Here is a 27,557-nt window from a genome sequence, read left to right as displayed (position 1 = left end):
TCCCTTTCTTCAAAAGCATTTATTGTAAATGATATTATCACAGACAGTAATCTAGATTTGCTGTGTTTGACAGAAACCTGGCTAAAACCGGACGATTACATTACTTTAAATGAGTCTAGCCCTCAAGGTTACGATTATCAACACAATCCTCATCAGAAAGGCAAAGGGGGAGGTGTTGCTGTAATTTATAGTAATATCTTCAGTATTACTCAAAAGTCCTTCAAATATAATTCCTTCGAAGTGATGGTGCTTTATGTAACGTTATGTAAGTTGACATTTGTATACAGTCCACCAGGGCACCATACAGACTTTATCAAAGAATTTGCTGATTTTCTATTGGAGTTAGTACTGGCTGCAGATAAAGTCCTTGTTGTTGGTGATTTTAATATCCATGTAGATAATGATGAAGACGCATAAAACGCATAGCAACGCAAATGCTTCCTATAAATACATCTCTAACTTCTGATGTCTCCAAACACCAAAGCGGTAATGACTTTATGAACTTCTTTACTTGCAAGATTGACAATATTAGAGAGAAAATTATAACCATGCAACCATCTACTACAGTGCTCTGTAGTGTCCCTGAGGAAAAATTCCATTCATTCATTACTATAGGAGAGGAAGAATTCTCTAAACTTATTAAATCATCAAAGTCAACAACATGTATGTTAGACCCTATGCCGACTAAGCTATTGAAAGAGCTATTGCTTCCAGAGGTCATAGATCCTCTTCTTAATATTGTTAATTCATCTTTATCACTAGGATATGTACCGAAAACTTTTAAGCTGGCTATTATTAAACCTCTTATTAAAAAACCACAACTTGATCCTAGAGAATTAGTCAATTACAGGCTGATCTCGAATCTACCTTTTCTGTCAAAAATACTAGAAAAGGCAGTTTCATCACAGCTATGTTCCTTTTTAGAAAAATGGTATCTGTGAGGATTTCCAGTCAGGATTTAGACCGTACCATAGTACTGAGACTGCTCTCATTAGAGTTACAAATGATTTGCTCTTATCTGATCTTGGTTGTATCTCTCTATTAGTGTTACTAGATCTCAGTGCTGCTTTTGACACTATCGACCACAATATTCTTTTGAATAGACTTGAAAATTATGTTGGCATTAGTGGAATTGCATTGGCATGGTTCAAATCTTACTTATCTGACCGTTATCAGTTTGTAGTAGTAAACGAAGAGATGTCATATTGATCACAAGTTGGAGTCTTCAATATGGAGTACTGCAAGGCTCAGTACTAGGACCGTTGCTTTTCACTCTGTACATGCTACCCTTGGGAGATATCATTAGGAAGCATGGCGTTAGTTACGCTGATGATACTCAGCTCTATATTTCTTCGCGCCCTGACGAAACTTACCAATTCACAAAATTAAAGGAATGCATAGCTGATATAAAAAATTGGATGGCCAGTAATTTCTTACTACTAAATTCAGAAAAAACAGATTCTGATTTTTGGACCAAAAACTTCTTCACGTAATAACCTAGAATACTGTCTAACACTTGATGGCTGCTCTGTTAAGTTTTCGTCGTCAGTTAGGAACCTGGGTCTTTGATACCAATCTTTCATTTGAAAGCCATGTTTCTAGCATCTGTAAAACCGCATTCTTCCATCTTAAAAATATATCTAAACTACGACATATGCTCTCAATGACAAATGCGGAACAGTTGGTTCATGCGTTCATGACCTCAAGGCTAGATTACTGTAACGCTCTACTGGGTGGTTGTTCTGCTCGCCTGTTAAACAAACTACAGCTGGTCCAAAACGCAGCAGCTAGAGTTCTTACTAGAACCAGGAAGTATGACCATATTAGCCCGGTTCTCTCAACACTGCATTGGCTTCCTATTAAACATTGTATAGATTTTAAAATCTTGCTACTTACTTGCAAAGCACTAAATGGTTTTGCTCCCCAGTACCTGAGCGAGTTCTTAATTCATTATAGTCCTTCACGTCTATTGCGATCTCAGAATTCTGGACAGTCGATAATACCTAGAATATCAAAATCAACTGCAGGTCAGCCGGAACCGGGAACACTTCCCATAACACCTGATGTACTCGCTACATCATAAGAAGAATGGCGTCTACGCTAATATTAGTCTCTCTCTGTTTATCCCGAGGTTTGCCGCAGCCTGCCAGATCCAGGGCGTATCCAGATGAGATGAAGGACCTGCATCTAGACATGATGATAACGCAGCCCTGACGTTTCAGCTAAACTATCCCCTGCGAAGTATAAGTAATAATTAACAATTTTTACAATGGAAGTGATTCAATCAAAAACCAACTTTAGCTTAATAATAATTCTCCTATTGTCACTGTGAAGCTGCTTTGAAACAATATGTATTGTGAAAAGCACTATATAAATGAAGATGACTTGACTAGGGTGTTCGGGTGGTTAAGTGGTTGCTAGGATATTCTGGGTGGTTGATAAGCAGTTGCTAGAGTGTTCTGGTTCATTGTTAAGTGGTTGCTAGGGTGTTAGGGTGGTTAAGTGGTTGCTTGGGTGTTTTGGGTGGTTAAGTGGTTGCTAGAGTGTTCTGGGTGGTTGATAAGTGGTTGCTAGGGTGTTGGTTGTTAAATGGTTGATAGGGAGTTCTAGGTGGTGGTTAAGTGGTTGCTAGAGTGTTCTGGGAGGTTGTTAAGTGGTTGCTAGGGTGTTCTAGGTGGTGGTTAAGTGGTTGCTAGGGTGTTTGGGGTGGTGGATAAGTGGTTGCTAGGGTATTTACAAATGTAATTATGTTAAGTTAAACATACTAGAGCAAATTTTATTTGACCTAAACCAATTCAGTTGTGTTGACCCAAATAGACGGATTTATTTTGAATGAACTAAATGAAATTGTGTGAAAACTTTTCTCAAATAAATTAAGGGTAGTGAATTCATTTTTGAGTGTTAGATTGAAAATTTGAATAAATAATATAACACTGGTTTCATTCGTGTCTATTTTTATTTCTCCAAAGAACTTTCCAGAACTTCCTGCGCTGCAGTGCAGCCATGGAGAGAAGAAGACATCGTCCTGGGCGTCAAACATCTGATCTACTATATGTGTCAGGTGTCAGCCCATCTCTTCTGTCCGTCTCTCCGCTGTGTGTTCACCCGGTCGTGAGGGACGCTGGCTATCGAATCTGACGAAGTGTGTCGTGGATGCTCCTCTGACGCAAACAAACCATTGAGTTGTAGTGTCTGGTGTCAGGGAAACGCATAGCAACGCAAATGCTTCCTATAAATACATCTCTAAGTCTGGCTATTTTAAACCGCCATGTCGAAGTGAGCAGTTCAAGGCCACATCCCATCACCTATAGAGGATTAATACAGCGCTGGTCGAGTCAGGGGACTACAGCTGTACTGCTTTAATGGATTCTTGTTTTGTGGTTTTACACAAGTAGAACATTTTAGTTTTTCAGTTCAAAACAGAAATACAAAATCTGTGTGATTTATGTTTAGGGAACTTCATGTGCAACTATTTGTCTTTTTTTACATTTTGCTTGCCCAGGCAAAATCTGCCATCATGATGCTAAAGCGTTGTAGGTGGTTGCCAGGGTGTTGCTGGTTTGTTGATATGGAGTGGTTAGAGTATTGCTATGCGGTTGCTAGGGTGTTCAGGGTAGTTGCCAGGGGGTTGCTTTACTGTTTCTAAAGTATTTGAGTTGTTGTGAGAGCGTTGCATTGCGGTTGCTAGGGTGTTCAGGGTAGTTTCCAGGAGGTTGCTTTAGTGTTTCTAAAGTGATTTGAGTGGTTGTGAGAGAGTTGCTATGTGGTTGCTAGAGTGTTCAGGGTAGTTGCCAGGGCGTTGCTTTACTGTTTCTAAAGTTATGAGTGGTTGAGAGAGTCAAGGGGTTGCTTTACTGTTTCTAAAGTGATTTGAGTGGTTGTGAGAGCATTGCTGTGCAGTTGCTAGGGTGTTCGGGGTAGTTGCCAGGGCGTTGCTTTACTGTTTCTGAAGTGATGAGTGGTTGTGAGAGTGTTGCTTTGCAGTTGCTAGGATGTTCAGGGTAGTTGTCAAGGGGTTGCTTTACTGTTTCTAAAGTGATTTGAGTTGTTGTGAGAGCATTACTATGCTAGGTTGCTAGGGTGTTCAGAGTAGTTGCCGGGACGTTGCTTTCTTGTTTCTAAAGTGATTTCAGTTGTTTTGAGAGTGTTGCAATGTGGTTGCTAGGGTGTTCAGGATAGTTGCCAGGAGGTTGCTTTAGTGTTTCTAAAGTGATTTGAGTGGTTGTGAGAGCGTTGCTATGTGGTTGCAAGAGTGTTCAGGATAGTTGCCAGGGGGTTGCTTTACTCTTTCTAAAGTGATTTGAGTTGTTGTGAGAGCATTACTGTGCAGTTGCTAGGGTGTCCAGAGTAGTTGCTGGGACGTTGCTTTCTTGTTTCTAAAGTGATTTGAGTGGTTGTGAGAGCATTGCTGTGCAGTTGCTAGGGTGTTCGGGGTAGTTGCCAGGGCGTTGCTTTACTGTTTCTGAAGTGATGAGTGGTTGTGAGAGTGTTGCTATGCAGTTGCTAGGATGTTCAGGGTAGTTGTCAAGGGGTTGCTTTACTGTTTCTAAAGTGATTTGAGTTGTTGTGAGAGCATTACTATGCTAGGTTGCTAGGGTGTTCAGAGTAGTTGCCGGGACGTTGCTTTCTTGTTTCTAAAGTGATTTCAGTTGTTTTGAGAGTGTTGCAATGTGGTTGCTAGGGTGTTCAGGATAGTTGCCAGGAGGTTGCTTTAGTGTTTCTAAAGTGATTTGAGTGGTTGTGAGAGCGTTGCTATGTGGTTGCAAGAGTGTTCAGGATAGTTGCCAGGGGGTTGCTTTACTCTTTCTAAAGTGATTTGAGTTGTTGTGAGAGCATTACTGTGCAGTTGCTAGGGTGTCCAGAGTAGTTGCTGGGACGTTGCTTTCTTGTTTCTAAAGTGATTTGAGTGGTTGTGAGAGCGTTGCTCTGTGGTTGCTAGGGTGTTCGGGTAGTTGCCAGGGGGTTGCTTTACTCTTTCTAAAGTGATTTGAGTGGTTGTGAGAGTGTTATTATGTGGTTGCTAGAGTGTTCAGGATAGTTGTCAGGGCATTGCTTTGCTGTTTCTAAGCTGAATTTTAAAAGAAACAGTTTGCAAAACAACAAACTTTAAATGTTAATTGGATTTAACCACATTTTATGACGAAAAGCCTGTATATGAGTAATAGTTATAGTGACGCAGACAGCACAACTCAGTCTGACTCAATGTTAAGTCATATTTTTTTTTTTTTTAAGTCTGCCTTTCAGACGCATAGCTACATACTGTATGTAGTGAACACTGCACACATCCAAGCACACAATGCCCAATGCAGAAATGGAGCTCCACAGAACACACTGTAAAAGAAAGAAACATTTCCTTCCATTCATTATTGAACGTTTTAATCACAAGACAAAGCTCTCAAAAAAAGCGCACCCAAAGCGCACTTTAACTGAGACTTCAAACAAACAACATGAGAGACTGGAGAAATAATTAAAGCCAGTCTGCTCTAAAAGTGCCGCAGACATCAAACGAATCAGACGCGGCTCATTCTATCAGAGAGTAAAGTCATAACAGTTTGTTTTATAGTTCAGCTTTTAAAATGGATAGTTCAGCATGTAATACAACTCTGTTCAATGCACAGTTTACAAATGAATGAACTATTTTAGACTGCAGAATAATTGTATATTCAGATGATTTGTGAAATCACTCCACATGAGATAAAATATTCTGTTTCACAGGAGTTTATTAAAAATAGTTTTGTCAACAGCTTACAGATATAACATTTCCAAAGACATAATGAAACCTTATGACGATTACAATCATAAAATAATCTGAAACTGAATTATTAAGACACATTCTTATCATTCTCCCATTAAGAATAAACACCTGAAATCAATGATTCACGATTTGTTAAAAAGTGCTCAAATACACAAAAATCACATAATACTGTCATCTTAAATGTGGTTATCAGTCTTTTTAAGTTACTTCACATACCGCTCAAGTAAGAGCATGTCATGTATCTGTCCTCATAGTCTGAAGTATAAGAATATAAACAAAATAAATTCAATAAAAGAAAATAATAGCTTCTGGTTTTCCAGCCCATTGTTGTTTAATATATCATTATAATACTAGTGAAATAAGTACCATACGTTCACGATAGCAACATATAAAGAAGCTGGGTGTCAGAAAGAAGCTCTCAATGAAGAAAAAATCATTGTTCTTCATTTCCTCATTTTCCTCCCTTTCCTTTATGTCTCAAAGTGCGTCTTTCCATTAATCCAGCCGAACAGGAAGCAGCCGGGGGTTAATACGGCACTTCCCATCTCTGGGTTTGCGCAGCGGTTACTGGTCTTAATTTTGATGCGTTCGCCTTGGCTCGCGTCCCGGATAACCGAACGGTCCTGCCTGACAGGCAAAAGAGACAGAGCAGAAAACAAAAAGAAAGAAAGCGCTTCCGAACCACTTTAAAGGTCGGCTAGCGCTGCGGTCCATCAGAAGCTGTGAGGTCGTTAAAACGAACATAACCGTTTTCCCACACTGCAAAAAAATTATTTTCGTCTTGTTTTCTAGTACAAATATCTTCTCAAATGAAGATACATTTACTTGAAAAGCAAAATTACTTAAAAAGGGACTATTATGCCCTTTTTTGAGCTCTACTACAACAGGTTTTCATGCTTGAATGTTCAAAAAACAAATGACAATAACATCAATTCACCGCTGGATTTGCACAAAAGATTAACATGACGGCACATGCTAGTCGATGAGTTGAATCAACTCCACAGCAACTACATAAATTTATCCACTAACCGTTCAGAAACGTCCAGTTTCATTCTATAAGTTGTAACTTTTTCCTGAGTCTCTCCATCAGTGTCCGACTCTGGTTTGAACAATGTAAGGCTGAACACTGTTACTGACAATCCTCATTTTGGCTGCGTGAGATTCTCCAGCTTTGTTGTTGTTGAGCAACCAAAGCGCGAGCTGTTAAAGCTCCGCCCTCTTCTGGAAATGGGTTCGGGAGCAGCAGCTCGTTTGCATTTAAAGGGACACAAACAAAAACAGCAAGAACAAATATCCGTCAATGGAGTAAGAAAAGTAAACTTAAGTAAAGTTCAAAGGGATTATTCTTTTGACCCCATTGACATTTTTTCTTCTTTTAAGATAACTCGCTTCATTTTGATCAATTTTTCAAAAGAAACAAGACTTTGATCTAAGGTATTTGTAATGAAAAACAAGACAAAAATACTAGTAAGTAAGAAAATCTTTTTTTTTTTTTTTTTTTTTTTGCAGCTGTGCCTCTCAACATCTGGACACATGCAGCTGCAAGTCTGTCTCAATTAAATTCTCCGAACGCTCATTCTGAGACCCATTTGTGAAATCCTGTCATTCGGTTTTCTCCGAGAGCACTCGGTTGGTCTGAACTGAGGCAAAACATCTGGACATTGTCCCAAGTGCGAGTCGGAACGATGCTTTGACTCATTCATTGTGAAGGTTTTGGAGTCCGTGCTTGTGTCAAATCAGGCGAAGATGCTCCTCTGATGGGCCATCAGGGCTGTCTGACTCTCTCTTCTTCTTTCTTTCTTTCTCTCCATCCGCACCTTCCAGCAGACGGCGCTCAGCGCGAGCAGCACCAGCCCGGCCGAGAGCAGCACCAGTCCGAAGTACGATATGGTGGAGCCGTGAGAGTTGAAGCTGTACGCGACGGCGGTCACCACGATCCCGGCGATTAGGACCACCACGCCGAATGGCACGGTGCAGCGGTAGCAGGACAGCTCGGCTCCGCCGGTGGCCGCCGTTAACTGCACCTCGTTGACCAAAGGAATGGTGACGGCCGTTGCCGCCGGTGGTTCATTGTTGTTGGTTTTCTCTGCCAGGATTCGCTCAGGAGCTCCGGGGATCGTCATGGTATCTTTCACAAGCTCGGTGGGCATCGCAGGGTCAAGGGTCAGCGTGTTTTGAGGCATCAGCCACAGTCTGAGCCGTCTCTACGCTCTATTATTCCAGGTTACTGCGTCGTCTCACCGTTTCCACACCTGTAGGAAAAGCAAGGCAAGTTTATTTACAGTGTGTTATATAGCCATGAGAATGGTTTTAAAACCTCTTAAGAACAAGTAATAGAGCAGCGCGGAATTTTTGGAGGGTGAACTGTAAGTTTGCACCACTCTGGTTCACTTCGACAAAAAACCCAAAAGGATTTTTTCATTGGATTTCGGATTATTGCAGAAAATAAGCTCTGTGACCAACAAAAGATTATGATTCTGACACGTTTTGTTCATCATGATAATATCTTCACAAATTGAATACAACTTTTATGAATTTTGAAGCCTAAATACTTTGGAAGCTTGTTTCCGTCACTGAATAGTAAATAAAAAAGCTAATTGTGACTTTGTATCTCACAACTCTAACTTTTTTCCTACAATAGCGATATAAAGTCACAATTATGAGTAATAAAGTCAGAATTACGAGATATAAACTTAAAATTGTGAGTTATAAAAACAGAATTGCGTGATATAGAGTCGCAATTGCGTGTTATAAAGTCAGAATTGCAAAACAATTCTGAGAAAATCCAGAATTGCGACTTTATATCAAGCAATTCTGACTTTTTCTCAGAATGGTTAAAATCTCGCAATTCTGATTTTATAACACGCAATTCCGTTTTTGTAACTCGCAACTTAGTTTATATCACGCAATTCTGACTTTATATCTCACAATTCTGTGAAATTCTGATTTTTTCCCCTCAGAATTCTACTTTATAACACGCAGTTGCAAGTTTACATCTCTCAATTGCGCAAAAAAAGGTCAGAATTGTGAAAAAAAAGTCAGAATTGCAAGATGTAAAATTGCAATTCAGAGAAACAAAAAGTCAGAATTGTGAGATAAAAAGTTAGTTATCTTTTAAATTTGTTTTATTCCATGGCAGAAACAAGATTCCATAAAATACAGCCGCCAAAAGTAAAAAGATAAATGTAGGCTATATAAATGAACTACACCACAGTGTATTCCAGTTCCTAGGGCACTTTGGTTGGTTGCTAGGGAGCTGCTATGTGGTTGCTAGGGTGATCTGTTGCTAGGGCGTTGTTAAGGTGTTCTGAGGGGTTTAAATTGCATTGCTAGAATGTTCTGGATGGTTGACATGGCATTGCTTTGCGATTGCTATGGTAGTTGCTAGGGTGTTTTGAATGTTTTTGTTGGTTGCTAATGGTGTTTGTTTGTTTATGGGAGGCAGAACAAGTTACACACTAAAGTGTAATACTTAGTGATCTAAACAAAGCTCTAACCCGATGTTTGAGCGATAGTAATGGTGATGGCTGAGTGAGTAAACACATTACGAGTGCAGGGCAGGTCTGTAGAGTTGTTTTGGTTTTCAATCGGGAAGAGCCCCCCAGATCCACTTTCTGACCGCAGACGCAGGCTGACCGCCATCTGAATGACGCAAAGAGAGCTGCCACATTCCCTGGAGAGCTCACCATATGACATTACAAACCGGCCCATGAAACATGAGTGCCGTATAAATTAACAGTCCTTTCTCAAGGGGCTTTTTCTTAAGAGGGTCAGCAGAACCGGCAAACGCCCGTGACACTTCTCTCTGACCGTTACGCATTACAGCTGCAAAGTTGAGCCTGGATTTTAACCCTCATGTGCTGTTTAGATTCACCTCAATACTTTTCCTTTTACAGTAGATCTTTATAATCAATATAAACTAACGGATCTAGTTACACTTTAGTTTTTACCCTAAACTGAGCATGCACTTTTCAGAAACGTGGCTGTTATCGAAGGTAGTAATGTAGTTTGCAAAGATAGCAAAAACACAATACAATAAAACAAATCCAAAATCCAAATCAGGTTCTGTGAATAGACTTATTCACAGAACCTGAAAATTGCATTTGCTTATAATTTTACAGCCCAAACAAAACCAAGCTAATATTATTTTAATGCAATATCAAGCTGAAATCTTGTTTATAATCAGGTGTCATAAAAGTAGATAAAATGTCAGATATACTTCAATGTTGTTGTATTTTTTTTTTATTTTTTATTTTGAAGGGTGTTGAAATATTTTAAAATAAGTGCACTAAATATGGAATATAGAGTATATTTATTGCTTTGTGTTTATAGTGAATTAAAATGCTATTTTTTTGTTTTGTTTTGGTCACTTATAATAAAAGCTAATCTTTATATCATTGCGATTGCATTAAAACCTTATTTTTATTGTTTTTGAGAAACAGACAGTAAAGTTCTTGTATTTCACTAGCTATATATCAGAAAATGCATGCATGAAGGCTGCAGAAACATTTACTAATGTCACATGCGACACCCTTAGGGAAATAATATTTACTGTTATTCATTTAAACCATAAATCTTAAATGTTTGGTGCATGCATAAAGGTAATCTGAGACGGGGTCAAGTCATTCACCTCACACGTGTTTTCCATCCTGCCCTCGGAAGATCCTGTTCAGCAAACCGAAGACTTTAAAGTCCCGTTATACTCCAAACACAGTGTGCCTCTGAAGATCTCCTCCTCTTGAAGCGTGTGAGCAACTGACTGTGTGTGCAGGTCTCATTCACTAGATGTGCGTCTAAGTTCCTCCTCCTCCATGTGAACTAGTGCTGCTTCAGTTTGAACACATGGGGAGGGGCGTAAGCCATAAACTTTGTAAACCATATCATCTGCCTGCATGATATATGCTGATGGTCATGTAATAAAGTTAATTTATATCACTTTGGCTGTGTGTCTGGGTAAAATTAATTCTGGTTAAAGCTTTAAAAATAAGTAAATATCAAACAAAGGTAATGCTCATGACATATGTATAACATTGCAACATTAAAGAGGCCATTATGCCCTTTTACAAAGTCTTGATTTTGTTTTTGGGCTCTACTAGAATAGGCTTTCATGAATGAATGTTCAAATGAATGTTGACATTGTTGCAGCTCCTCTCTTCCAAGTCTGTCAGTAACACTCTGTTTAGTTCCTGTCTCTATGAAGCTCCTCCTTCTGAAAAGCACAATGTGCTCTGATTGGTCGACTGGACCAGTGTGTTTGGGAAATGTCACGCCCCTTATAACCACGAGTTTCAACAAGGTAATGCAACTCAACCATTATTTTGCGTGGAAAACAAACAAACAAACAAACAAAAAAAAAAACTCAAGACTACAATGGAGGCGTTTCTTAGGAGTTTAGTAACAGCACTGATATAGAGAATAAAGGCCCGTTCACACCAAGAACGATAACTAAAGATAACGATAAAGATTCTAGAAATCATTCTAAATATAAAAGAATATCAGTGTTCACACCACAACTATAAACGACAACGATATAGAGAAACGATATCGTTGGGATCACTTTCAGAACGATCTTTTTCCAGCCGTTAAACGATAAAACACTGACAACCAATCAGAATCCACTCTCCTTCAATGGCTCGCGCATTTAAAATGGCAGACGACATTGCGGAGAAGTTAATCGCCGAGGTCCAGAAAAAGCCACCACTGTTTGACAAGTCAAACCCCCTTTTCAAGGATACTTCAAAGAAAATGAATATGGAAAACAATCGGTCATGAATAAATGGTGAGAAGTATTAATGATGAGATCATGATGCCAGGCTAGCAAACAGTGTAACATAAAATTACCTCAGATATCTAGTGCTAGTTTCGACAACATCGTCTTGCTTCCTTTGAAGTTGCAGTGAAAAAGAATAGGTGGTGTTTTTATTCCACTATATTGACTTTGTCAGCTAAATTCACTGTTACACCGTTGTCGCTCGTGTCGCAACAGCTAAAAGCTGTCTACACTGAACGCGACAAAGCGTGAAATAGCATGCTGAGGATATCTGCTGGTTAAAGCCTGTAAATGCAACAAGAACAGCAAAAACATGTTGTACACACCGCAGCCCGTGAGCTTAGAATATCGTTCGTTGGTGTGGACGCAGATATCGTTATAGTTATCTTTATAGTTACTGTTCTTGGTGTTAATTGGCCTTAACCCTTTTTGGAGGAATTTGGGCTGCGTTTAACTCCACTTTGAGACAGTGATGGGAGGAACACATTACAAGTAACTTGAGATACATAATCAGATTACTTTTTTCAAGTAACTCGTAAGGTAACGCATTACTTTTAAATTTACAACAAAATATCCAAGTTACTTTTTCAAATAAGTTGTAGCTGACGCTGATAGGTCAGCTGTGGGTTACTTATGACAGTGATTTCAAGAGGTTAATGTTCATTTTTTATTTTCATAACCTTATTTAAATATGTATTTCTGTGTATGTGAGTCAATTTCATAATTTGGTATTGTACTTTATTATTGTTGAACTCTCAGTTTGTCTACCAGCTGAATGTCATGTGACTCTTCCTGATTTACTTAACCTGGAAGTATTAGCGCCAACGGTATGGTGATACGTGAATTCAGACACACATGTTAGTGTTCCTGACCATTCTACTGCTGGTTACCAGGCAAACATGGTAAAAATGTTAATATTTTGTACATTTGATTTGTGGTTTAGTAGTGTTGTGTGTAAAACTGTGTTGGTTGTTTCTGTTTGTGTCTAGTTTTCATGGTGTTCCATAACAAACAAAAACGCATGGACATCAGTACTTTGGAATCGTGGACTGTTTAATAACCAGCGAGTAGTTACATAAGTAACACAAGGTACTTTGTTTTCCAATTTATTGATTGACATCTCTCCGGTCCCCATGTTGAGAGAAATTGGGAGTAAGTGCAGAGGCATTGTGTGCGCTGTGTAAGCATGATGGTTATTCTAGACTAGTTCTAGACTAAATGTGAGCATACATTTACTCATTTACTTCTTCTCCTGTGTCCAATTCTTCTGTATTCCAGAATGGCAGCACAGCTGAAAGGTTTGTTTGAGCTGCGCCCTCTACTGTACAGGTGTAAATATTCATTTCCTTCAGCCTGAGGCTTATTCATTTCACTTTAGGTGTGTGAAAGGGCCTTTACATTTGCCAAAAATATATATATATTTTTTTTTGTTATAAAAACAAACAGCCCAGTACAGATGAGAAAAAGTAACGTTAACGTAACACATTACTTCTCATAAAAAGTAATTAACGCCATTAGTTACTTTTTAGGGAGTAACGCAATATTGTAATGCATTACTTTTAAAAGTAACTTTTCTCAACTCGTAAAAAACTCCCTAAGCACTTCCACTTAGGGGAATCCCCTCTGCCATTTTGAAGTGCATTCAACTTCAGACCCTCGACCACTCGATTTTGACAGCCAAGACCAGATGAGAAAAAGTAACGCAAAAGTAACGTACTTCCAAAAGTATTACCTTCCATAAAAAATAACTAAGTAACACAATTAGTTACTTTTTTAGGGAGTAACGCAATATTGTAATGCATTACTTTTAACATTACTAATGCATTAAGTTTAAGTAACTTTCCACAACTCTGTGTGTATTTAGTTCTGGTTATATTTATTGCAAAATCTTACATTTTTACAACAAGTAGCCTAATAAATGCACACAGAGCACACACAATATCTATTTCAGTCTTTGTATCTGACGTGACAGTAAAACCCTACACAACCTTTGTGAGTGTGTATTGTTTGTGGACATATATTTGAATGGGTTTGTGATTTGAATTAGCTCTGCCTTCTGCTCTTAAACGCATACATGTGCAACTCAAGCATCCAATGTGTTTTTCTGCTTCTTTTTTCTTGTAATGTGATACAGGGTGTTGTCTACAGTCTTCCTTCCCGGAGGAAATCTTTCCTCAAATGCAGCACGCGGTGACGGACATCGCTCGGATCTCTCTGACTGACAGCAAAGAGCACACAGAGTTTGGTCATTTGGCTCCAGTTTTGCAACTTGCTTGAGTTCATTCAATGCAGTTCTCACCAAACTGTTCGATGAACAGATTTCATACAAACACCCATGAAGGTTCTTCAGTGGTTCTTTAATTGTAACAGGTTTCTTTCCTTCTTCTTTTTTTTTTTTTTTTTGGCTGTATAGTGTTCTTGAGTTGATAAATTTTTTTTTAAAAATGTTTCATTATAGGGTCTTTCCAGTCAGCTTAGCCTAGATCTAACCCTTTATTTTATTACACTTTCACAACTCTTGACACACCTCTGATTAATTGATGGGCCTGTTATGAATCTGGTGGAGTATAAATATTTGAGCTGGTCAGTCTTGTAACAGGCTGTATAGGTATAGAGTATCATCTGGTAACAAAAGTTACGGCATTGGGTTACTAACAGAGGCTCACAGACAAATGTCTCCTTTCCCCATGTCAGGCTCCTGACCACCCGGTTGGAGTTTTTTGAGATAATGAATGGCTGACTGGCACTTTCTATATATTTATTTTACATATAAAAAGAAGAAAAGCACACACTGAACACATATATATTAGATGATAAAACATTCCATATCTGTACAAAACATTTAAGCGTGTACCGAAATGTGTGAGCACGTGGCGCGCGATCAGCTGCGCTCTGACGTCAGCTTCCGCGTTCACATGACTCCTGACTCGCGTGGATACAGGAACATGGCTCTGCTGTTCAGTGATGAGGAGTTCGAGCTGGCGTGGACCGAACTGGACGAGCCGCAGCTCGACGGCGGGTGGGAGTTCTTCACCGAGACCATGGACGTCAAAATATACAGACTTTATAACAAGGTGAATATATGATGAATGACACAATGCGCACGCGCCCTGCGCAAAAATCAAAACAATGCAATGCGAAACATCTGATCTAGAGTATAACATAATACATAACGCAAGACAGTATATAATAATGCAATAGTTCACAACAATACACTGCCCAACGCAAATATGCTAGTATTGAACATACTGTACGTGATAATATATATATAATATGACGATAACATAATCATTATATAAGCTTCAGTCGCTCTGTTAAATCACCAGGCCCACTGAATTGTGTTAATATATAAAAATATAATAAAACAAATAATAGAGGAGACCGGGGCTAGTTGTCACATGATAACAAAATATGATACTGGAATTATAATTTATTAAAAAAATATTATTTAAAAATACATAATTACTCAACAACTGCTAGAGAAAACGAGCATGTCTATGTTTGAACTTTTGATTTGAAAAATAATCATTAAATTGTATTTCAGTTGAATAAAACAATGGTTTTTAATTTTCTATTTTTTTCCCCATTTTCTCCTTGTGCTTTTGAATGTTTCATGAATTACTTTAGATTTCGCAATTATTTTCCTACCGTTTAATAGGTTGTTTAATTGCATGTAGGCGTAATTTGCGGGTGGGACATGTCCCCACCACTTTTTGCCAGGGTCGATATTGTCCCCACCACTTTTTGAAACATCTCGCGGCACGGATGTATAGTAATACAAAAGAAACATCTCTAGATGATTAGCAATTCGTCTGTGTTTAAAAATAGGCGATCTGTCACTGGGATGTGTTGTTTTTGAAATCTTGTTGAGTGCTCGTTGCCGCTGTTATCAATGGCTCAACAGTGTGCTCTTGGCGCTCGTGCACACTGCGCAGTCTTCACTCGGACGAGCGCTTCAATCTATCGCTAACGCTGTTGCGGCCGGAGACTCTATTCTTTCCGGTGAAATCACAAAACAAAATACACATAAACGTGTCCCTGCTCTTGATATACAATCACTGATGAACATCTTTGGTTTTAATGAGAAAAAAAATAAAGTAAATAACAGGAGGGCGAATTAGAACCCAGAACCTCTAGCATGCTGATCAGAAGTTCTACCCTGGGACTAACAACAGAGGTAAGGACGAAACTATGATATTAAACATGAGGTCTATGTCGATACATTTTGTGCATTTATTATTGCAATGATACAATTACAGTATGTATAGTGGGCGTCCATACGGGTTTTGCACAAAAGATTAACATGACGGCACATTCTAGTCGATTAGTTGAATCAACTCCACAGCAACTACATAAATTTATCCACTTCATCTATTCAGAAACGTCAAGTTTCATTCTAAAAGTTGTAACTTCTTCCGGAGTCCATCAGTGTCCGACTCCGGTTTGAACAATGTAAGGCTGAACACCGTTACTGACAATCATCATTTTGGCTGCGTGAGATTCTCCAGCTTTGTTGTTGTTGAACAACCGAAGCGCGATCTGTTAAAGCTCCACCCTCTTCTTGAAAGGGGGCCGGGAGCAGCAGCTCATTTGCATTTAAAGGGACACACACAAAAACGACGTGTTTTTGCTCACACCCAAATAGGGGCAAATTTGACAAGCTATAATAAATGATCTGTGGGGTATTTTGAGCTGAAACTTCACAGACACATTCTGGGGACACCAGAGACTCATATTACATCTCGTAAAAGGGGCATAATAGGTCCCCTTTAAGATATGTGTCTGTCTAAGAAATTGGCTGTTAAAAATAAGGCAACCCTGACAAATATTTGTTGGAGTTGAAAGTGTGACTATATATGAGTAAATACTGTAATATAAAACATAAATGGAATAGGTCAAATAAGTCATTTCCAACTTAACATTTCTTCTGTATAATATTTAACACAACATGTATTGTAAACTCATTGGGTTTTATAGTATTTAAAAGTTCTATAACATTATTTGGCTCAGTCTGCTTGAAATGACCAAACTTGCCCGTTAAAAAAGATCCAGATGTTTTGTTGATTTATAACATACAAGCAAAAGTAACCATGACTGATGCATTCAAGAGAATCCTGTCTTCATGCACTGGGATCAGTTTAACTTCTAGTGCATGTGTATCATCACATGAATCAGCCAAATATCATGATGCTTGATCAGTATTACGGGCTCTGGCTGTGATGTGGCTTGTGTTTGTGATGCATTTCTCTTTAATGTCTTGTTCAACAGGAAACAGGTTTGTACGAGTACAAAGTGTTCGGTTCTCTGCCCAGCTGCTCTCCAGATCTCTGCGCAGATGTTTACATGGATCTCAACTACAGGAGACAGTGGGACTCCTATGTCAAAGGTAAACTATGTGTGGGACTCCAGAAGTCACAATCAAACATCTTCATGAAAACCATTATTTCATAAAAATTCACCCTTCAGCCTCAGAGTCTAGATAGTTTGATTCAGTATTAGTCGTAGGGCAGGTTTAGACAGATTCCTACAGTCATGAATCATCATTGAAGACATTATATGTGATACACCCATTTCTGTAGCAGAACAACTCAAACAAGCTTTTGCTGTGGGTAAAAAACTATTTTCTTAGGTTAGTCAAGTCACGTCAGCTTTATCCATATAGCTAGCGCTTTACAGTAATAAACAGGAAAAATTACAGAATGATTGATGCAACTTCATCAAATATGACACAAATTCAAATTCTGCTGTAAAGCAGCTGTAAAAAGACAATAGTGTCGTCAGTTCAATGTTGATTCAGTCAGTTCAATAACAGTGTCAATTATGAAACTAATTCGATTCAGCTATAAAGCAGCTCTTAAGAAGACAATAATATCATTATTCATCTCAAGTTTTGTTCTCATCTGATAATGTCAGTCGAATCGATGATATTACTGAATATTAAAGGGGTCATGAATTGAGAAATCAACTTTTCCCTGAGCTTCTGATGTATAAGAGGTCATTATACTATAAGAATAACTGAAAACGTCCTTGTTAGTCCAATAAAAGCTTTTGACACCAGGCCCAGCGAATGACTGATCCTGGAATGTGCCTATCTAGGTGAAACTCCGCCTCCGCAGAAGAAATCAATGCCTACCTCATCATTGCAACGTTAGCCCTGCCCACTGGCGTGTTAGTGACGAGCGATACAGGACTAAAAATAACATTACCTTTCAAAAGATCCTAATGCTAGGAATATAGTTATTTATTTTCAACAATGTGAATGTCTTAGTTGAGCTTTATTTATTTTGTATTCGGTACATTTCACTGTGGATTCTTTGGCATTTCAGCACAGGCTTTGCAAACAGACTTTAGCGATATGGACTCGACAGTAATGCAACAACATGTAAGTAACTGTGTTAATTCTAATGCCTGATCTGATATGTAATGATTGATGTACAGTCAGATGTTAATTCTCTATGTGTCAGTAAATCAAACCAGTGACTAAACGGTCGACTTCATGTTGTTTCTCTTAGTAGGATGAAAATAATCTGTTATTTAAATGGTGATTAGATTATATAAAGAAGCGATCAAAGAACGCTCCCTTAACAATCGCCAGAGCTGTCAATTAAAGAGCGTGAGTTTATCAGTGACTGAGTTCTGGACACGCGCCAAAACTCCCGTTTTATTCAACGGAGATATTTATATCTCTTAGTTACATCGCGTTTGCACTGTTAGTTACGATGAAAGCATTCGTTAGTGTGCAGAAATTATGTTGCAATGACGAGATCACTGCTTTCATGCACTCAACATGTCTGTGATCGGCTGTTCATCACTACAACCTTTCCTGCCACGATCTAAATATAATGCCATAGATCAAAACGCTATAATAAACACTACTCATGATTAGTAAACCTTGAGAGCTGTAAAGCTGTAATAGTAAAACGTGCTAAAAGTTTTTGAGAGAGTAATACTGTTAGCCAATCACAGCAGTGGGCGTTTACACTGAAGTTTCACAGCAGACATGCCCCTTAAAACAGAGCGTTCAAATCAGAGGGCTAAAATCAGGGTAGCAAAAAAACCTTTTATTTCTAAATAATGACTTTTTTTTTTAATGTAAAAAGCATACTAACATTATAAGTGCATCCCAAGAAACATTATAAAACAATAAAACAACACAGTTCATGACCCCTTTAAGTGTCTTAAAGTTACGTTAACTTACTCTTGTGGATCACAAATAAACTGTCGCCCACTTGAAATGCATCATATGGCTTGTTTTTTTACATTTTTCTACTGTTTTTCCACATTCTGAAGTTTCTCCTCTTGATGGTGGTCAGATCCGTTCAGATACGCAGGGAACTGGACTGGTACGTCATGTAAATTTAGCGTCCCAGTAGATTGACCCAGTGTTTATTCTGTCATTGTCATGTGTGTAGAACATGCTGTGTTGTTTGGTAGTGATGTGCTTCATACAGTAGAGCCACACAGGCATGTATATATCGACTTTCACAGTGGACTGATCCAGAATCAGATCCTTTAGTCTGTATAAGCTCAACCATGAGCATGTGAAAGGCAGAAACTGACCCTGGATCAGATTTCTGTACATTGAGCAGGTTTGTACTTTGAATTTCATTGTTTTAAACATCATAAAATCCTGTTTACTGTTTAATCAAAAGTGTTAATAATTAAAAATGAGATGGCAGAGCACCAGTTAAAGAGCTCAGGGAATGATGTCATGTTAAAGTGGCCTACATACAGTTTATAGCAATTTAGCATGTAGCGTTCCACTGAAGTCTAGTTCTAAAGTTAAAAACAGTCATGATTTAGTAGTTATGACCAATTTCTCCATCTCTGACACTTATAATGCATGAAAAAACTGCAAACTATTTTCAATTTTGTTTTCTAATAAACCAATATCAAACAATTTTCAGTTTGCTTGCATTGACTTTTACTTTTATGAAAAAGATGATCAATTTCTCATGCTGCAATGGTTGATCAATAGGTGGCAACAGAGTGAAATGTGGACTTTTTCCACATGAACTGTAGACTATTTGAACTTTTGCTCAAAGCGTCACATTTTTAAAATTTCAGTACCGACTTTTTGACAACACTATTTTGCAGTTTATATTTAAGTGGACTTTTGTGTTGAAGTATTATGAGTATTGCATTTCAGAAATGCTCAGGAAATGGTCTTCAATGAGATTACCATTTGAACAACTTTAACGTTGGTAATCATCAGTACGGAGCTTGTTCTGTTCCACAAACATGTAAATATTTTGTTCTCTCTGGATCTGGGAACTATTAAGCCATCTTTAAAAATCACTTTGTGTGTAGTTTTGTGCTTGAGTTTGGGACATGAAAGCTGTTTTTGCTGTCCAAAAGATATCACCAGTGATTACAGTCTCTTTCATAATGCATTATTACTTGGACACATATTTTTTTTCTTATCCTTGACTTCTTTTGTTGTTGCATGATTGTTCATTTGATAAAAAAAAAACTATATATTTAATGAAACTAGCTTTTGAAGCATTTAGATATGACATGGCAGGGTGGTGTATTTCCCGCAAACACAAACAGACCGTGAATAGCTGTGTGTGAGTGTACATGAGGGTGGAGTGCCGTTTTATTGGAAACACATCTCTGGCTCCAGACGTACTCATGTGTTTGAGCTGATCTTTCGTGAAGAGCCTCATGCGTCTGACAGCGTTTGTGCTTGCATCCTGATGTATGTCCTCTAGTGTCCTCCTGAGTGCTTTTCCTGTGGCATAACTCTGCAGAAATCCCACCCAAACGCTAGTTTATACACAGAACAGCACAAACTGACCTCCAGATCTTGATTGCATAACAGGCGTTTACAGTTATTATTTCGCGCTGCACTGTCATCATTGCGTTTTCTTCAACATAAATGTTTGTCAGACTACAGGGCTTGTTCTGTTCTGAACATCATGTCTTTGTTCAGTCTCTTGTCTGTGTAGTTTTGTCTGCGACATGTATAATTTCACTGAACGCACATCTCTGCGTTGTGTAATTGAATGTTGTGTCGGACCACCAGAGCAGTGAAATGTGGTTTGCGTTAAATCAGTCAACAAACGCTTGTGATTACAATCACACATAAACGCGTTTGCCTCCACCCTTGTTCGCTGAATACATCATCTGTTTAATGCTAGATACACCCGTGTGACCCGTTCAGACCTCGAACAAACACGCCTGTGTGTCTTTTTTGGCTGTTATTTTATTTGAATTTATTATTTTGTTATAGTTTTTGTTAGTATTTTAAACTGATTATTTTGTATTATCTGTTTTAATGATTATTTTGTCATTTGTATTAGTTTTATTTATTTAGTCTATAGTTTTTTATTTTTATCTCACGTTTAGTTTTTTAGTACATCTAAATAAAAATTAGAAATGTTTCCGTGGCATCCAGCTGAAAAAAAAAAAAGATTTAGTTAAAGTTGATTGTATTTCAAGTAACAAGTAATTTTATTTTTTATGGTTTCAGTTTTAATTTTAGTTAACTATAATGATCCTGCTGCTCACAGTTCTGCTCAATTATATCTAGTTACTAATTTATTTGAAAGATTTGATGCCAATCTGGCAAATCCAGTGACTAGTTCTTCCTCATTGTATAAATGATCTAAGTGTGTACAATCCATTCAGAATTTAGAGTCTGTTTTATAATGTTAGTCAGTTTTGAACCGAAGTGTTTCAGAATGTGAAGCTGTTTTTGCAGTGATGCGACGTTTGAATTCAAACCCTGAAACGTTTGTCCTCCCTGATCACTTCCAGTCTTGTGGGAAGGTTTAGATGTTGGATTTGAGATCCAGAGTTCAGTAGAGGTTCAGGTCTGGTTTTGGTGCAGGTCAGCCAAGTTTTTCCACTACAGACTACATGGATGTCACTTTGTGTCATACTGGAACTGAAAAGCATCCTCCCGAACTATTGCCACAAAATTGAAGCACACGGTGTCTCTAAAATGATGTTTAATAGTGTTGCATTAAGATTAGCTTAAGTGTAGCTTTAATTTGTGATTTTTTTTTTTAATCCAAATTAGGCTATGTTATATAGGTTATTTAAAGAGACAGTTCACCCAAAAATGAAAAATATCTCATGATTTACTCCCCCTCAAGCCATCCTAGGTGTATATGACTATCTTCTTTCAGACGAACACAATCAGATATATATTTAAAAATATCCTTGCTCCTCCAAGCTTTATAATGGTGAACAGGGGGCAAGATTTCGAAGCCCAAAAAAATTCATCCATCCATCATAAAAAAATAATCCATACGGCTCCAGGGGGTTAATAAAGGCCTTCTGAAGCGAAGAGATGGTTTTTGTAATAAAAAAAAAAATCCATATTTAAAACTTTATAAATTCAAATAACTAGCTTCCGGCAGACGACCATACACATACTGCACAAGTCGACTTACGCCACAAGAGTAACCCGTGACGCGATGTATGACGCAGGATGTAGGAGTATCGTAAGCTTAGACGCCTCTCACAGGTTCAAACAAATAGGGCTGAGCAACAAACTCAAGCTCCTCTTCTCTTATATTGAAATCCTCCAACATTTCTCTTTAAAAATTCTTGTTTTAGACTTCTAATTCGTGACTGGTGTTTTGTTTTGCTCTATCCTCTGAGCTTCCGTGTTCATCATTGCGTCATGTCGTGTCAGAGGTCACTCTTCTGCCGCAAATCGATGCGTACGCCCCCCCCTCCCCCTCTCCCCCTTTACAACCATTATAAAGCTTGGAAGAGCCAGGATATTTTTAAATATATCTCTGATTGTGCTTGTCTGAAAGAAGATATACACCTAGGATGTATTGAGGGTGAGTAAATCATGGGATAATTTTAATTTTTGGGTGAACTATCCCTTTAACATTAACTAAGATTAATAAACACTGTAGATCAGAAATCTAATGTAGTTACTGTCCTGCAAAGTTTAGCTCCTACCAGCTCCAACACACCTGCCAGGAAGTTTCTAGGCTGTCCCCCCTATACCCTCATTGTTTATTAATCATTTGATACTTAGCGAACTGGCAGCTCCAGTAGTAATGAACAGATTTATCTTGAACTCTGTCATGGAAACTATGTATAAACCTTAATTAAACAATTTAATAATCAATTAAAAAGGAATTTATACTTGTATGATATTACACTGTACCCACATTGGACCAGCGGTTTGGAAATTGGATGGATGGATGATTCAGCTGCGGGCGCCATCTTCTGGTCAGACTTCTCACAGTGCCTTAATGAGTTTTCTCTATCCTTTGAGCATACATCAGTTGTACACTCGTTATTGCGGTTCATTGTGGGACTGCATGAGTGCACTCGATAATGTCCACTATGGTTTCAGACACCAATGCAAATGGCTGTCCCACAAATAGTGCGTTATTTAAGGGTATAGGGGGGCGATTTCAGACACAGCTCTAGTATGCCTAACAAGACCTTGATTACCTGGTTCAGGTGTTTAATTAGGTTTGTAGCTGAACTCTACAGGATTGTGGCCCTCCAGGAGCTGAGTTTGAGACCACTGCTGTAGAAGTATTGTTTGTTGTTAGTTCATGTTAAAGGATTAGTTTAAATTTTCCTGATAATTTACTCACCCCCAAGTCATCCAAGATGTCCATGTCCTTCTTTCTTCAGTTGAAAAGAAATTAAGGTTTTTGATGAAAACATTCCAGGATTTTTCTCCTTACAGTGGACTTCAAGCGGTCTCCAAACGGTTGAAGGTCAAAATGACAATTTCAGTGGAGCTTCAAAGGGCTTTAAACGATACCAGACGAGGAATAAGGGTCTTATCTAGCGAAACGATCGGTCATTTTCTGAAGAAAAAAAAAGAAAAAAAAGGTATACTTTATGAACACAAATGATCGCCTCGCAAGTGCTTCTGCCAGACCGCCTTCCGCATTCTTCAAAAAGCTTACGCTGTATGTCCTACGCCTTCCCTATTCAACTTACGGAAAAAATGGAACTGGCACCGCGTTCATTCCGTAAGTTGAAAATGACCGCTAGATAAGACCCCTATTCCTCGTCTGGTATCATTTAAAGCCCTTTGAAGCTGCACTGAAACTGTAATTTTGACCTCAACCGTTTGGGGCCAATTGAAGTCCACTATAAGGAGAAAAATCCTGGAATGTTTTCATCAAAAACCTTAATTTCTTTTCGACTGAAGAAAGAAGAACATCTTGGATGACATGGGGGTGAGTAAATTATCAGGAAATTTTTATTTTGAAAGTGGACTAATCCTTTAACTAATGTTAATGTCAACATGAGACCTTACTGTAAAGTGTGTAAGTGAACTGACTGTGTATGTGTTTGTTGTCCACAGAGCTGCACGAGAAAGACTACAGCGGGCAGAAAGCCATATACTGGGAGGTGAAATATCCATTACCTCTGTCCAACAGGGATGTATCCTACAGACACACTTTACGCTCTGAAAAATACAGCGTGTGTGCGGGAATAGACAGATTCGTGTAAATACTGGCCAGGGTTTCTTAATTTATAATAATATTTGCTTCAAATAAATCTGCGTTTCTCTCTATGTGAGCCCTTAACCCTCTTCAGTATGTTTATGTGCGGGAACGACGGGATCTGGACGTGGGAGGACGGAAGATCTGGGTGGTTTTAGCCAAGAGCTCGCCAGTGTCTCAGTGTCCAGAGAAGAGAGGCGTGATCCGGGTCAAGGATTACAAACAGAGTCTGGCTATTGAGAGCGATGGCTCCGGCGGTACCAAAGGTACACACACACACACACACGCACGTATACTGTAGGACACAGATCGAGAGGCTCCTGCTCACCTGTAACTGTGTTTGTTAAAATCATATTCCAGTGTTTATGAACTACTTTGATAATCCTGGAGGAATGATACCGACTTGGCTGGTAAACTGGGCAGCTAAGGTGAGCCGGCTGTAGATTCATTCATGTAATGTGTATTTATTCATGTTATGGTGTTGATGAATGTGTTTTTGCCTCAGACGGGCGTCCCTGCCTTTCTCACCGACATGAAGAAGGCCTGCAGTAACTACGCAAACTACTGCAAGAACAAGAAGTGATGCATGTATGACGTCCTCTCTTTATCCCCCGCCATCTCTTTGGTTCTGTTTCACGTCAGAAGGGCATTCTGGGTGGAGGGGATTGTGGGTAGAGTTACTGCTGTTTATATGGTGATTGGAGAAGCTGCAGCTAGAGTCCATGATTATACAGATTGTCTGAATCCAATGAATTGAGGTTCCTGTTGAACTTTAGCTGGAATTTAGGGCTAATTTGAACATTTTTAAAATTGGTTTTGAATGTAATATAGATCAATCATAATGTAATTCGTGAATATAAGCATAAACATTAACATATTTCTTATACATCAAATGCACAAAGTCAATCAGTAAGCCTTCCTGAAATCCAAACGCTGTTAGGTTTTATACAGAAACCTTATAAAATGTATTTGGACACTTAAGACACACTAAAATGTGTAAATATTGTGCTAAAAAAAATTATAAAATCAAGAGTCATTTAATGTAAGATATTTGGCAAAAAGAAGTTTGGTTTGAGTCATAAAGCAATAGATAATAACATTATCATTATTAAAGGCCCGTTCACACCAAGAACGATAAATATGAAGATAACGATAAAGATATAGTTCTAAAAATCGTTCTAAATATAAAAAATAGCACTGTCCACACCACAACAATAACGATAACAATATAAAGAAACAATATCGTTGGGATCACTTTCAGAACGATTTTTTTCCCAGCCGTTTAACGATAAAACACTGACAGCCAATCAGAATCCATTCTCGCGCATTTAAAATGGCAGACGACATTGCGGAGAAGTTAACCGCCAAGGAAAAAGCCACCGCTGTTTGACAAGTCAAAAAACATAGCATGCTGAGGACATCTGCTGGTTAAAGCCGTGTAAATGCAACAAGAACAGCAAAAACATATTGTACACACTTTGAAACCGCAGCGCGTGAGTTTATAATAAACAGACCGTTATCGTTGGTTGGTGTGGACGCAAATATTACTATTACGATAACTACTATTGTTATAGCTATTAGTGTTCTTGGTGTGAACGGGCCTTAATAATTGAGCAGCAATAATAATCGGTAATAAATGAGCATCAAATCAGCACATTAGACTGATTTCTGAAGGATCATGTGACACTGAAGACTGGAATAATGATGCTGAAAATTCAGCTTTGATCACAGGAATAAATTACAGTTTAATATATATTAAAATAGAAAAGTTTTAAATGGTAATATTTCACATTATTATTGTTTTTACTGTATTTTTGATCAAATAGATGCAGCCTTGGTGAGCAGAAGATTTCTTTTGAACAGTAGACTCAAGTGTCCAAATAAGCATGTATGTGATCTGAATAGTTATATAATAATTATGTTATAGTTTTGTTCCCCACCCCCAGCAACTGAATACAATCAAGCACTTAAATATTACAAGAAAAGTTTGCATGTACAGGTGCTGAATTAGTCCTGAGTGCCTTCCCATGAGCCTCTGCACACTGGGTGTGATGGATTGTAGTAATGCAGCGCCCTCTGCTGTTAGAAGGATGGGGACACAGTTAAGACTTTATTTTATTTGAATGGTATTTTGAATGTTTTTTTTAATGGTCAGAATTTATGGTCTGTATATTGGGAAAATGAATTGCATTTGAATGTATATTTCAGATACTTTTAATCAGGAATTTGCATAAATCACATTAATGACAATTACTATACAGAGCTGAAAATATGAGCATTTGCACTGAAAATATTGTGACTAAATTCATAATACTGTTGTTTACATGTTAATGCTGAGCACAGTAAATATATGGGAAAAAATGATAACACTTTATTGATCACAACAGCAATTTAAAGCAGCAATACAGTCCGTTAATATCTACTGGTGTTTACAGTCGTGGGTTGTTATCCATTAGGAAATCGAGATTATTCATAGGAAAGTTATTAAGGAGTTTCAGTAACATTCCATTTGACTTATTATTATTTTTTTTTTTTACGTTTTGACACTCCGTAGTTTCATTGTGTGGTTTGGTGTGTTGTTTTCCTCTGTTTTTTGACATCTACCTCTTACACTCACAGTACTGCAATTAAAATAAAATCATCTGTGCATTCTGCCTCAACTTGTTCATTACTGCCAAATTTCATTTCATTAAAACTGGTGCTTTGCCTTTCATTGTTGTTGAATTTTATTATTTGTGTCTGAGTAGATTTGTGCATTAATATTGAGCTTAAAATGTCTCTAATATAACATGATCATGGATTTGAGTCCTAAAATGAGTACTTATACAGTATTATCTAGGTTAAAGGATTAGTTCACTTCAGAATTAAAATTATTTCTTGATAATTTACTCACCCCCATGTCATCCAAGATGTTTATGTCTTTCTTTCTTCAGTCAAAAAGAAATGAAGGTTTTTGAGGAAAACATTCCAGGATTTTTCTCCATATAGTGGACTTCACTGGGGATCAACGGGTTGAAGGTCTAAAGGTCAGTTTCAGTGCAGCTTCAAAGAGCTCTACACGATCCCAGGCGAGGAATAAGGGTCTTATCTAGAGAAACGATCAGTCATTTTCTTAAATAAAAATAAATCATGTACTTTTTAACCACAAATGCTCATCTTGCAGTGCTCTGTGATGTGCCACGCATTGCGTAATCATGTTGGAAAGGCCAAGTGTGACGTAGGTGGAAGTACCGATCCAGCAGTCTACAAAGCGAATGTGCAAAGACTAAGCCAAACGCCCTTATCAAAAAAAGGTAAAACAACGATATCGGATGATTTTGAAGTTGGAGGAGAAAATGAGATGGAGTTTTTCGCCCTACCGCGGTACTTCCGACCTTTCCAACGTGGCGCATTGCAGAGCAGTGCAAGATGAGCATTTGTGGTTAAAAAGTATATACATTTAAAAAAATTTTTAGAAAATGACAGATTGTTTTGCTAGATAAGACCCTTATTCCTCGTCTGGGATTGTGTAGAGCTCTTTGAAGCTGCAATTTGGACCTTCAACCCGTTGAACCCCGGTGAAGTCCACTATATGGAGAAAAATCCT

The 27,557-nt window shown here is 38.2% G+C and overlaps 2 protein-coding genes across 2 annotated transcripts; one reads left to right on the top strand and one right to left on the bottom strand.

Annotated features, from left to right (window-relative positions):
• Positions 1-5,702: 5,702 nt before the first annotated feature.
• On the bottom strand, positions 5,703-10,546 carry tmem100a (transmembrane protein 100a). Its single transcript, XM_051888541.1, has 2 exons — positions 10,386-10,546; positions 5,703-8,007 (listed from the first exon to the last, which is right to left on the bottom strand). Exon 2 carries the CDS (start codon positions 7,936-7,938, stop codon positions 7,492-7,494), a length of 447 nt encoding a protein of 148 aa, XP_051744501.1. The 5' UTR covers positions 7,939-8,007; positions 10,386-10,546; the 3' UTR covers positions 5,703-7,491.
• A 3,864-nt stretch (positions 10,547-14,410) lies between these two features.
• Positions 14,411-26,684, top strand: pctp (phosphatidylcholine transfer protein). The gene is made up of 6 exons (XM_051888129.1): positions 14,411-14,599; positions 16,794-16,911; positions 23,830-23,909; positions 24,066-24,237; positions 24,332-24,399; positions 24,477-26,684. Exons 1-6 carry the CDS (start codon positions 14,441-14,443, stop codon positions 24,552-24,554), a joined length of 675 nt encoding a protein of 224 aa, XP_051744089.1. The 5' UTR covers positions 14,411-14,440; the 3' UTR covers positions 24,555-26,684.
• The last annotated feature ends 873 nt before the right edge of the window (positions 26,685-27,557 follow it).

The sequence above is a fragment of the Ctenopharyngodon idella genome, chromosome 3 (genome assembly GCF_019924925.1).
Source record: "Ctenopharyngodon idella isolate HZGC_01 chromosome 3, HZGC01, whole genome shotgun sequence".
Classification (NCBI taxonomy): Eukaryota; Metazoa; Chordata; class Actinopteri; order Cypriniformes; family Xenocyprididae; genus Ctenopharyngodon; species Ctenopharyngodon idella.
Note: the sequence above shows the minus strand (reverse complement) of the source record. Positions and strands in the feature narration are given on the sequence as shown.